The 13,134-nt window shown below is 41.1% G+C and overlaps 1 protein-coding gene across 1 annotated transcript in view; it reads right to left on the reverse strand.

The window, feature by feature from the left end:
* Nucleotides 1-49: 49 nt before the first annotated feature.
* WASHC2C (WASH complex subunit 2C) overlaps nucleotides 50-13,134 on the reverse strand; it is a 38,301-nt gene continuing 25,216 nt past the window's right edge. Inside the window, exons 24-31 of the mRNA XM_069796530.1 lie at nucleotides 11,563-11,691; nucleotides 11,250-11,345; nucleotides 10,039-10,158; nucleotides 8,335-8,412; nucleotides 7,440-7,652; nucleotides 4,490-5,101; nucleotides 3,720-3,894; nucleotides 50-534 (exon numbers count right to left, since the gene is read on the reverse strand). Of these exons, the coding sequence (XP_069652631.1) occupies nucleotides 398-534; nucleotides 3,720-3,894; nucleotides 4,490-5,101; nucleotides 7,440-7,652; nucleotides 8,335-8,412; nucleotides 10,039-10,158; nucleotides 11,250-11,345; nucleotides 11,563-11,691 (1,560 nt within the window). The 3' untranslated portion in view covers nucleotides 50-397. The remainder of the gene's footprint in view (nucleotides 535-3,719; nucleotides 3,895-4,489; nucleotides 5,102-7,439; nucleotides 7,653-8,334; nucleotides 8,413-10,038; nucleotides 10,159-11,249; nucleotides 11,346-11,562; nucleotides 11,692-13,134) is intronic.

A 13,134-nucleotide genomic window follows, 5' to 3' on the forward strand; every position in this document is an offset into this window, starting at 1 on the left:
GACATCCTTAGCAAGTGGTAAAGAGGAAAGTAAGACATACAGACAGATCTGGTTTAGCAGACTCCATTTACTGTTTACCAATTATTTTCTCTATAGATCAGTTCAATAAAACAAACTATACTTTGTATAATAGATTACTTCATTGCAGGTATTGCACAGGCTATATTCATCTGGGCACCATGGAAACAAGATAGCAGGAGGTTACTGTCTTTTTTTAAAAAATAAATCATTTAGCACAATTATACCCAGCACAAGAGAATACTAACCATTTCAAATGGATACTCTCATTTAATATCAACAGCGATCTCATTTCAGCTCTACTGGATTAGAGGATCCAGAGTGTTAGTACTGGACAGGGCATAAGGAAGGCTTCCTCTCTGCAACACACTCCCCTTGGCTACTGGCCTCCAAAGGCATTTAGCGGGTCATCAAATGTGCTCAGTGTCTTGCTTTCAGATTTTGCTTCTGAGGCTGCTTGGGAAGATCTGCTTTTGGGAGTGGGTATCTTGACTTGGCTGCTAGAGAAGATATCATCTAAAGGGGAAGGAAAAAAAAAAATAGAGATTTTAATGTGAAGTGACTGCCAAACAGGAGTAACGTTGTACATAAGCGTCTACAGCACACAGCAGTGACTGCCAAGGACATTCTGTGATAAACAAATGTTTTCCTGCTGCTTGCAATTCTAGATGCATTTGTAAGGACATACGTGGGAGCTGTTAGCTGTAAGTCAAATTAAGAATATTTTTTCTTCTCAGTAGAGCAGCATAATACTTGTATTTTATAACATGTTCAAGCTCTCATAAGCATTTGAGAAGTACTAATAAATTAAATCTCCACAATAAATTCCATCATGCAAGTGCCACATCCCTCTTATCTAGAACATTAGCGTGTGAGGAACCTGAAAGGTCCAAGAGCTGTGAGGCTGTTGCCAAAGAAAATCAGAAAAGATAGTACTTGCTAGCGACTACTGTTGTGACATCCACTAGCCATACAAGTGTCTTTGATCTACAGCACAATAAGAACGCAGCATAAATCACTTGAGAACAGAGCACAGCTAAGATGCAAGGAGGCAGACAGCTACAACTGCCATCCTACTATATATTCAAAAAGTCTGTCTACAGTCCTGAATCAAGATCTCCCACCACCTTCCTCAATACAAGCATTTCCGTTACGAATAAGTAGGACCACAAAGTGGAAAATATCATGTTGCTATTAAGACAGAGTTCTCTTCTGAAGGATAACAATAGGTATAAATGAAACCCTCCAACCTGGATACCCTGTGCCAGCAGCAGAGCTCACAGACCTGCAGTTCTTGCTGTGGCTAGTGCTGGTTGTGTTTAGGACTGTGCTCATGGAAAGAGACGGAGCTGCTACCATACACACACTGAAGTGTTGCCCTGAGGTTTCCTGGGCACACACAACAGCATATCTCTTCCTATATGCTAAGGTTTTAAATTTAGGATACTCAGATTATGCAGTTGGATTATGAGGGGATAAAAAAAAAAATCAAATTACAAGACTAAGAGACATGGATCACTAGTGATTCATAAGGCCAGTGTAAGTAGCACATAACTGGTCTTGAGTCCCTATTAAGAAAACACAGGTCTTATAGAGACACTAGTCCAGAATATAAAAACTAGTATTTCAGCCTTCAACATGTCTCCTAACCTTGAGCAGAGGCCAAGTGCCTATCACAATGTGCTTGCCTTTCTCTTCTCGCTACTTCTTCCACTCCAGCACGTGTCAGCTACTGTGCTGATCATAGGGATTACATAGGAATAATCCAGGACAGCATTTCAGCACAAGAGCAGTTTAGAAAGGCAGTAAAACAGAGTAATCCCCTACTGGCATCACTCCAAAGCAAGAAGCTATCACATGGATTGGCTTCACAGCAGAGGGGAAGTACAGTGAGTGCCATAAGCAGTAGAGGTATCGCTCCCATTTTATAACAAGGCTTAAGGAATAGGATACTTTTGGCCATGGAAAACAGTATTTGTCAATGCACAAGAAAGCTCAGTCACCATTTTGCAGACAGGCAGAGGTGGCATCAAGATGTTTGTGTCATCAGCCATAAGGTCACTGAGGAGGCTAGGAGGATAAAGACCTGAGAAAGAGTTTTTCTAATACTGCCACCACAAGCCTAACACAAATGTAGTAAATAGTGACTAGAAGCTGTGGTAGGACAAAGGAAGGCAGCTTGCTTCCCCAAGCTGCACCCACTTAGTGTTTTATTTGCAGCAGAAAGGACCTCCTAAGACAACAACATACAGCCCTGATAAAATGCTACCATGATCACTTAAGCCAACCCTTAACCTGAAGTGTAGGCAAGTGCCAGTTCTACTACTGTACTGCCAGCAGTGCATCCTCACCTTCAGGCATCTTCCCTACACTCCTGTTGGTGTTCTGGAGCTCCATAGCTTTAGCCACTACAAAGCTGCATACCTATGGCTGCACTACAAAACAGTCAACACTCTAGAGGAAGATGAGTCTATCAGATACAGGGTGCTGCAGATGCTCTGGGTATCATGATCAGATGTGACATGAAACAACAAGCTCTAGCACCAGAGTATATGTCAAAAGTGGAAGTACAAACAACAGGTTCTGTTGTGGCTAATTTTCCAAGATACTTTCAAGTGGCACTCTACAACTGTTTTTTTCAGCATGAAGTCTGGATTTTTGTGCTGAAATTTGAAAGGGGTAACTGTTTGGTAATTTTTTTTCATTTGCTATAGGCTACATGCAAAAATGTAAATTATTACAATCAGGTATTTTAACAATCCAATACATATTTCAAATACCTTGCCCGCAAATGTTTAAGTCTTATTTTTAACACCAATTGAGAAGGTTTTGAAATCTCAAGACGTTTGTTCATTCTCTGGCAAGTTTTCTAACACATTTACAGACTTCAACCAGGTCATTCCATCAGGCTGGAATGCTTAACAGCAGTCCAAGCAAAACAAAGATAAGTCACATTCAATTTGAATAGTTTAGAAAGAATGGAGACTGACAAGAATCAAAGCTAGAGGAGAAGGGATTTTTTTGTCTTAGAGGAAAAGACATATAAGCAATCCCAAAGTAGAGCTATAAACATGAAGAGCCTGAGAACAAACAGACATAGTTGCAGATCAAATTACTTTCAATACCTCCACTGATAGGAAGTAAGAAAGGAGCATGCTTTGCATCATTTCACATTACTATATGCTGCTTTTTCAACAAATTATACAGGGCAAACTTTTGCTGTCAGGTGTAGTATTTGTAAATTGTTCTAGGTATACAAGGATGTAAACAAAATCTTTTGGGCTCCAAGGTAGTCAACACAATAGTGAAGGTGGGGTGGGAAGAGATGCTAATTTCTTCATATTGGTGATTCATCTGAAAGTACAATACAAAAAGCTGTGCAAATGGCAACAGAGACTGTATCTCATGTCAACATGAGATCTCCAGACGAGAAATTTTCTAATTCCCACAGGTGAGAAAATCCCTACAGGAATTAAACTATTCCTTCTCTTGGAAGAATTTTATACACTCTCCTAAATCATTTAAATGCCATGCTAGTTCTACAAATCTAGGAAGTTCTCATCCAAGGTTAAAATCCAAAGATGACCAGAGATTTCAGAGCAGTTGAAAAGTTGAAAGAAAGCAAAGGGTTCTAAAACATCTCCGAGGAATGCAACTCAGGACAATATTATGCGATTAGCAGCCAGATGGTAAACACTTACCCATATCATCATCAAATATGGATTTTTGTTCCACCTTTTTCTTGGTCTTCTTTTCTTTTGGTTTTATGGTGAGATCCGCAAAAATATCAATGTTATCATCAAACAGGTTAGTCTCTGGCATTTTCTCTTTTGCTTTGTTCATTGGTTTAACTGCCTCAGTAGCAAATATATCATCCTTGGACCAAAGCATAGAGAGATCATCAATACACAACACATTCAAGAGAATAGTAAAATTATCTGTACACAGCAGATGAGATGTTTAGAAGACTGACAGCCTTGGACTTCTCAAACCTGAGGAGTTTGCATCCCTTCTCCCCATGGAGGACTCAGCAGAAGCACCTTAGTGTGGGACTGTGCACAGGTCAAGTAAAGCACACAGAGGCTGCCCAGCCTGCCAACTTTATTCCTTTTAAAAAAGAGTTACTTGAGCTGCTGTGCGTTGAACAGACAGCTAACAGATAAGAACCAAATACTTTATTACTCTGAAAAAGGTCATAAGCATAGGTATGTTGTCACAGCAGCACATTCCGTGACATGCTTGCTCTGTGTTAAGGCTGCACCTTTTAATCCACTCTTGCCAATAAGGGGGTGAACAGCCAAGGAAAGGGTTTCTATTGCTCAGAAGCAGAGCATGATTGACAGTTTACTTCACTACCTATCCTGCACACGCCACCCTACTCAGCAGCCTCCATTAAGCCTGTGTCTAAGTAGAGGGGTCTGCATAAGGCCCTGGGAATCACAAAGGCCAAGGTGGCAGGCTCAACCATTACCTCAAAGATATCTTGGGCAGTAGGGTCAACAGCTTGCCAGACAGCAGATTTCAACTCCTTTCTTCCAGTTTTCTGACAGGTGAAAAGAGAGTCTTCCTCTTCCTCCAAAAAAGGTATAGGGCTGCTTTTTGTTGAAGATTTTTGCTGTACAGGCTGGAAGAGATCATTGCTGTCCTGAACACCGAGAACAGACTGATCAGGCTTCTTCTCCCTGCCCTTGATGGGTTTCTTAGCCACACCGTCTAGCATTCCCTCCTTTAAGTTTGATTGTGCACCTGGTCTGGATGTTGACCTTTTTGCAAGCAGCTCTTCTGATTCAAACAGATCATTCCCTTGGTCTGTGGATTCTGAAGGAAGGAGTTTGTTTGTCCCAGCAGACAAAACACTGCCATGAGCCGGTAGTGACAAGCCAGAAAGCAAGCCATCTTCCTTGGACTCTGCTTCAGTAGCAAGAGGCTCCCTTATGTTCACTACTGCTGACATCTGTTTTGGTAGAGAGAATTGTGTTTCTTTAGCAGTGTCCACCTCCTCACTCTCTTCAGACTCTTGGGCAGCTAGACGGCGGGCCATTCTGCTAGGAGGTCTTCGTTTTCCTGTAACCTTGATTCTGGTCTGCAAGAAAGGAATAAAAGCAGAGCAGGGTTATACAGAAGGAAAAAAAACCCCACACTTCACAGAAGACAAGTTAGGATTCCTGTTATGTTTCCTTGTAGCACTTTGTCCATCTTCACAACACTTCAATTAAATGCATTACCCATTTCGTACTAGCACACTAAAACTGAATTAACTACAAGTTCTCCTCAGAGCTCTGGTTTAAGTAACTTAAACAGCTACATGTACATTTAAACAAATGCTCAGTTGGGAGTCTTGAGCAAGGAATGCTGAGCAGACACAGATTTAGGTTATAGGGAGAAGCAGCAGGAACCATTCATCATCAGCTCAGCATCATCCATTCTCCCCATTTTTCAGAAAGGGGAAAGATGGACAAGCAGGACATTCAAGCCTGGAGTAGTTTGCAACAAGGTTCAGAAAAATAACCCAGGACTCTTGATTTGCTGCCCTATGGTCATTCCACAGCAGGTGGAATTGTGGTACAAAAGCAACAGCACGTGCAAGTAGAGAGTCACAACACAGGTCAGCAAGCCACTCTAGCCCTTTGGCTTTAGGTAATACCTTAGTCAGTCTGACATCTTGCTAATCCAGGGGCTTCTGCAGTGTGCTTAGTCTGTCCAAGCCATGACTAATTATATTTTCCATTTAATTTCATTTTATGCATAGCCCACTGCAGTGCATGCCTCTGCTTCTTTTAAAGAAGCCCCCCTGCAAGTTTTCATCATAGCCTCTACCATATCCCACATGGACAGGAGTATTCACACAGGTAAGAAACAGATCAGTGCAACCTCCTCTTCCCTGTTGTTAATTGTTCTGTTGGAGTAGAAGGAAAATCTGGATGGATATACTGCAACACAGGTTAAAGGAACCATGTGCTTTTGTCAGGATCATTGTAGAAGCAGATCTGCCTTCAGAGTGTGGGGCTGTACTGATCAGAGCATGGCTGAAAAACAGGAAGATTATGATGGAAGGGAGATGCACTTGGAAAAAAACCCAAAAAACCTGATCCCTGCTCCATGCACTGTTCTTTGAAAGGACAGCCAGAATACTGGGTAGGTTGCTTTGTTCCAGCCTTTGGTAAAAAGTGCATTTGGCTGCATATATTTACAGCTTAAACTCAAACTTGAAAGGTTCAAGAAGCAATGACATGCCAAAATTAAAACATGTAACCTGAGCCACAAAAAACATTCACTATATAGAGATGCCTCTTCTCAGATTAATTCTGTAAACAAACATGCATCATCACTATGCTAAAATGAACATTCAAGGTTGACCATATGCAGCTACAGGAGCTCTATTTATTCTTTTGCAAGCCTATCTATTTAAAAGTGTTATGATAGAGGGGTTTGTCTGTTGTGCAGGACATGCTGCTATTGGAAACAACTATGCCTACATGATAATGCATTAGTCTGATGTACAAGCTTCAAACCCAATTGACACTAAGGGGTCATGTCAGCCATTGTGGTGACAGCTCCTGCATCTTCCCAAGTCATTTCTACTGCTCATCTAGTAATGAACAGCCCCAGCAGTGTTAAGGAAAAAAAGAATCAAAGTTAAGAACCTAAGTTATCTTATTCATATTGCTGCTCTCAGGAAACCCAAGAGATTTATAAAGTTATAAGCACACAGACCAAATCTTAACTACTTGGTTCAAGCTTTATCTTTTTTTTTTTAAAGAATCACTAAATCTTTAATTAGAATATGCCTTTCGCAGTCCATAAAGTAAAAGGTATGAATAAAAACCACATGAGTCAGGAGGCAGAGATCTGCCATGTCAAAAGCTGTAACCCTTTTTTTGTTTTGTTTTGTGTGGGTTTTTTCTTTAAAAACAAAGTTTTTGTGTGAAAAAGAATTGGGACTGACAGTTCAGGACAACATGACATTTTTATCCACAGAGGAGGTAAAGGTCAACCTACAGCAGTGATGTGTTCTTGGTATCTTGCCACAGTAGCTGTCCATAACGTATTTTGTATGTTATATAGAGAGATGCCTTTTTTATGGTTTTCTGGATGGTGTCTCCTGGGACAGGACAAGATGTTATGCTAAAATACCTTTAACCTATAGGGAAAACCACTGTATTTGGGGAACGTACACATGTAGCTTAAAAAGGCACAGAATTAGGCATATGCATAAGACCCTTACAGAGCTAAGAATGTAGGAGGCTTGACTTTCTCTTCAGTGGTCCACAGAAGTGACAGGAGATTAGATTTCCACACCTCCATTTAGATTCAGATAGACCACACTGTTAGCAGCACTTGCATACCAAAACAAAAATTCCTGCATGAGGACAGACTGTGTTTTTAATCCCCCTTTATATCTTCCTAAATACCAAGGTTACCTTATTGGCACTGTGCAAGGTATCCGCTTGCATAGGCTGATCAAAGCTTACACCTAGTTCTTCATTGTTTCCTGCAGCAGAGAAGGCTTCACTGTTTTGTACATCCTTGGGCTCATGCAATGGAGTGTCCAGAACTGGTAAGGGGGACTTTATACTAGAGACCTTAGGCATTGCACCAGGCAGTAAGGCTGCAGGGTTAATAGCTAAGTTAGCCTACAAAACAGAAAACAAAAACACACACACAAAAAGAGATCATGTTAATACTGCTCAAGAACAAGCATGGCTCCAGAGAAGCAGCAAGAATAGTGTATGTAGGCATTCAAGTTCTACAAGTGCCTGGCCTTTCGCACACCTATGCAATTCTGTGTCTCCCACATCCTCTGTCTCACTAAGTCTGCGGAGCGCTCAACGCTATTATTCTATATAAAAGCTTCAGGAACAGCATGGCCATGTCAGACCAAACATCTATGTAGCTCAGTATCCTGTCTGAGGATAACAATGGTTCTGACATTAAGATGACACTGTGATATAGACAGTTATTAGTCATTTCATGGCAGAAGAGGGACATAACCAAAATCCCAAACCCCTAAGAGTCTCTGAACATACCTAAATAGTGCTGAGAAGAATAGCAGGTCAAAGAGGAGCCCACCCTCTGCCCCCCAAATAGAGTAAATAGTGCTGCTCAGAGTCAGGTCTGAAATGGGAGGGGGAAGTAATATTAAACATGCAATACAGAAAAAGTAATAGGAAAATACGCCATCTGAAAAAAAAAAAATTGCAAGAGTAAGGTAAGGAAGTAGAAAGATTTTGTTTCAGGGGAAGCCATCAGTGAGGCAAGGAAGATTTTTTTTTTTTTTTTTTTTTTGAAAGTCAAAATGCCAGTAAAGTTAATTACTTGTAGCTCTCCAATCCGAGATGAGGGCTCTTTGGTTTTAATGGGAACAGGACCTGTAGATTTCTGCACAAAATTACACTGGATTAAACAAGTGGACAAGCTGTTATCAACCAGACTGTAGTTTGCATTTTAATACATCTATACAAAGCAGCTCACTGCTTACCAATTTCTTCTGAAGATACCTTGTTATCATCACATTCTACCGCCAGAACTACAGTCACTCAATTTTCAGCTTCAATTCCCCACATGCCATAGCCCCATCTTCATTATCACATTTCATTCCACCTTCCTTCTACCCATTATTATATTTTGCCATAGTAACTCAACAACTACCATCTTCTCAGGTCACACACACCACCAGTCAAATCACACTGTGACAGCTATCCTCCCTCCTTGCTTATTCCCTCCCTTAAGACTCTCTGAAGCCATGTTGCCAGATCATTATGTAACTAACTTTTCTCTTTGTGACTGGCTATAATAGGGCCATGAATTTCAGTGAAGCCCACATGGACGCTGAGGGGGCTACAGAATTGTACCCTCTTAGCCTGCAAGGAAAAAAGCTTCAGAGAAGTGAGTGCTCCTCTATAGAAAGCAGGCCATCAGTGCCAGAAATAAGACTAACCTAATAGAGCAAGAGCAGCTGTTTGGTCTGAAGACTTGCATCAACTCTAGGGCTCAGGGATGAACCAAATCAGCTAAGGTGCTCTTCCCAGAGCTTGCTCTCCACAAGTTTGTAGTCTACATGGTTCTCTGAGCTAGGCTCTGCTGCTGTTGGTGTGGCTGGGCAGTCAGAGCTCCTTCAGCCAGGCTGAAGGAACTGAGGGGTTTGCAAGGGTTAGGACACTGGTTTGGGCATCTTGATAGCATGACAGAGGAATCCTAGTGTCTGAGGAGATTGTTCCTCACTTAAATGCATGTGATGTTCAGCTGAACCTCAGACAGGCTGAGATCATTCCTGTACCACACTGTCAGTAGCTAAAAAAAAAAAAAAAAGGGGGGGGGGGGGAAGACGAGCCTGGTGCTACACTTCAAGGAATACTTCACCATAAGGAAAGACAGGCTAATTACTAGCCCTACAGACGTGCTCTATGTTCTTCAGCCCAGGGGAGAAAAAACAACACCCAACTCCCACAATGAAAAGCTAATCTCCTACAGATGGAAATCCAACAAGCAGCTCTGGTGAGGCACAAGCCTGAATTCAGATCCAGACTGCCTGTCTCAGAGACCCTTGGTTCTACAAGATTACGGACAGGAGTAGGAGTCTTGTTTGCTCATCAAAGTCTCCATGATAAGATTCCCAACAGCCACAGATTTGTGCTGCATGCCCCGATCACCTTTCTGAGAAAGCCTACCCTATACTTTAAAGATCACATTCACTCCAGTAGACACTGGCACTTCAGAGTAGAATGAATAACAACCCATTTTCAATCCAACAGGGCCCGAGGTGTACTTCTTCACTGCCTTGTACTTTGCCTTTGTAAGTGTGTGGGCAATGAATAAAACACTGTACCAATACCATTTAAACTTCTTGCTAGTAACAGTGCACCTGCTAATAAGCAGAGACAAGTTTGGCCATGCATTGCCACTTTGCAGCCAGTGAATCCAGGCATTAGTTTTGATCTTTTCAAGAGACTTATTTAAAACAAAATGATACATCCCCTTTTTCTCTGCATGCTGTTCAAGGCACAAGATTTAAGTACTTGCCTCTGTAGTTACTGCCTTCAGAGCTTCATCTTGTTTGGCACGTAAAGCATTTTGTAGAAGGTTACTGCTCTCCAAGGAAGGGCCAGTACTGGCCTTAAGTGTTTTCTTCTCAGCTATTTTCTGAAAGCATTAATAACACAAGTCAACATGAATGGGGTTAAAAGCATAGTCTGTAGATTAAAAAACAAACAAACAAACAAAAAAGCGCAAAGCTTTTTAAAATCTTGCTTCTATCTGAAAAGAAAACTAGCCACATCTTTTGACTCTGCAATGCATAGCAGGCATTGCCTTTTGGCTGTGCAATGCCAAGGGCCTTCCACTCCTCCATTCCTTTAGCCTACCTCAACCTTTGCTGTCTATGCTAATGATAAATAATGAGAGTTTCAATAAACTTCCAAATGCATACGTATTTCCTCATGCACAGGACAGCAGGGAAAACAAAAGCACAAAGCTAGCTAAGGAACACTGCTATTTTTATGTTTTCAAGCAAACAGGCTCCATATATAGCTGCCAAGCAGCTAATTACTTAAGACCACCCCTTCCACAGTCCTCAGAGAAACTGTTTCCAGGAACTATTGCCAGTTTTCTAGCCTAACTTCCAGCTATAGACATGACAACATGAAAATAGACTAAAGTAAAAGTTGGCTTCAATTTAATTAAGCTAAATACATTTAGAGTAACAGTTTAGAATGCACATTAGGACTTTGACCTCAGACCACCTGTAATGCAGTCTAGTTCATTACTGCAGCTGCTTAAAACAACCCTCTAAAAACAACCCAGTGATCACAAGGATTTTAATACTGCATTCAATACCTTAAATCAAACCAACCTGCAGAGACTTTAATTACATAAGTCATAGAGCAAGACTCAGCAGTCATGCATGAACTACAGGGAAGTCATATTAGTAAGTTAATAAAACAATACAAACTCTACTACTCTGATTTCTGCTCAGGTGTGTTCTCTTACACCTCAGCCAGTCCCAGTGGTGCACAAAAAGAAAAAGAATCCAATCCTCTCATCCCAGTTTTGGGAGACCTAATGCATCTGTTTGTTCCCTGTGTCTTCAAGGTCACAATGGCCATTTCTATTCTCTCAAAAAGATCTGAGAAGTCACTTAATTTCTTGTGGGAATACGTATTGAAAAAAATCCCTTCCATACACTTCTTCCCAACGTCTTTCATATAAGCCATTTACAGCAAAGGAACAGATACCGGAATGTTTGTTTTAGCAGTACTGAAGAGATCATCCTCATCATCATCCCCAAAAAGGCCTCCTCCAGATGATGGCTTCAGGATACGGTTTGCAGACGAAAGAGAGAAAGGATAAAGAAAAGATGCATCACAGATCAAAAGCACATCTCCTTCGGCCCATGATGCTTGAACTGATATTAGCACTTGGTCCTCCCTGGAAATCAGTGACTTCTAAGCTGTGTTCAAACAAGGAACACCAGTAGGCTGCACAGTTCAAAGACTTCTTCAAAGACTGTTTTGAAATAGCAGGTTCAGAGAAGGACTTTGAACTCACCATCGACTTCTTGGGGCTGGCAAAGAGGTCGACGTCTGGATCATTGTCCTTCTGAAGTTTGTGACTGAAGAGGAGCTCTTCGTCTTGAAAGACTCCAGTGCTTTTGGGCTGAGTACTTTTCTCAGAAGCCTGGAATGAGAGAAGAAAGGTCCACACAGTGAGAAACGCCCTCCTTAAGGAGGTTATTTGCCTAGTGATAAGACAGATTACAATTCACCTGAGGCTACACTATGACCCTGGTAACAAAAATACAATTTTAACTGCAAGTTATATATTTTTCTTTGACCAAATTTGCAAAACTGACAATGTAAATATTTGTATTCACAGTTCAATTTGATGAGAAGACATTAACCAAAATGCATCTGTGTCTGCTGACCTGAGATCCAGCTGCTACTATTTACCTGTAAAGCTTCCTTAGAAGGAAGGGGAAAGAAAAGAAAAAAAAAAATTCAGTATGTTATCATGAGTGTACAGTAAGGTTTCTATTTCAGGAAGATAAGCCTTTTATGCCTTGAATTTTTCAGCTGAGGCTGCAGGACAGAGAAGTGAGAGAAAGAGAATCTGGTTAATTATCTTCCTAAGCTACATTTTTAAAGAAGAATAAAATAAAATGAAATAAACCACCAAAGTTGAAGGCCTGTAAAGCTATTATTGTTGCTAGATTCCCTGTTCTCCTCCTGTTGAAGCAAACACACCTCCACAATGAAGAACAGAACACATTGTCTGCCTTTGCCAAGAACTTGTATTTTCAAATTTGCCGGTGGGGGGACGGTTGACAGTCAGACATATCACCTTATCAGCCCTCCACTATCTGGCAAACCAACCAATATCAGCTGCTTGAACACCAAAACCAATGCCTTTCTATGATCATGGTCACTGTATGCACCGAGGTCTGACTTTCAAAAGGCAAAGGACCCACTGAATGTCTAGGTAAAGGCCAGTATCCATATTTCACCACCCAGCTGTCTCTTTAGCACCTACACAAATGAAAGGATGTCTCTTAAGAGCATGACTGAATGTCCAGTAGCATAACATCAGACTTCAAATCCAAGCAGCAGGTGCAGTAGTCATAATAAAGCCCGATTCTCCCCTTTCCAGTCCAGGTATCCAGGAGTCCCAAAGGGCTGCCTACTAAAGCTAGTTTCCAGTATGCCATTTTTGGTCCATACACCCTGTCCTATGATTTTTATTACTGCTCCATTCTCAGCCTCTCTGTGCACCAGCTTTAACTTTATATCAAAAGCCAGGTCACATTTTTAGAGCACTGGAACTGCTGTTCATGCTCAGATACATGAAAACCTAATGCACATCTCAAAGTATCCATACATGAAACTCCTATTACACTGAGATAAGCAAGGAAAATAGTAGCACCTTTCAGATTTGCCTACCAAAAAGATTAAGTTCCTAAATTACCTATTCTGATTTTTGCATGAATATGCATTTTAGCACCTTAATCACTTCATGACTGTTATATGCTGACAGCCGAGTACTTTGAAGGAAAGATTTGAAAGGATTTGTATCTTCCTAAATTCATAGGACAGATTTTGCTTCTTGCAACCATCTTGCAATGTG

The sequence above is a fragment of the Haliaeetus albicilla genome, chromosome 11 (genome assembly GCF_947461875.1).
Source record: "Haliaeetus albicilla chromosome 11, bHalAlb1.1, whole genome shotgun sequence".
NCBI classification, from domain to species: Eukaryota; Metazoa; Chordata; class Aves; order Accipitriformes; family Accipitridae; genus Haliaeetus; species Haliaeetus albicilla.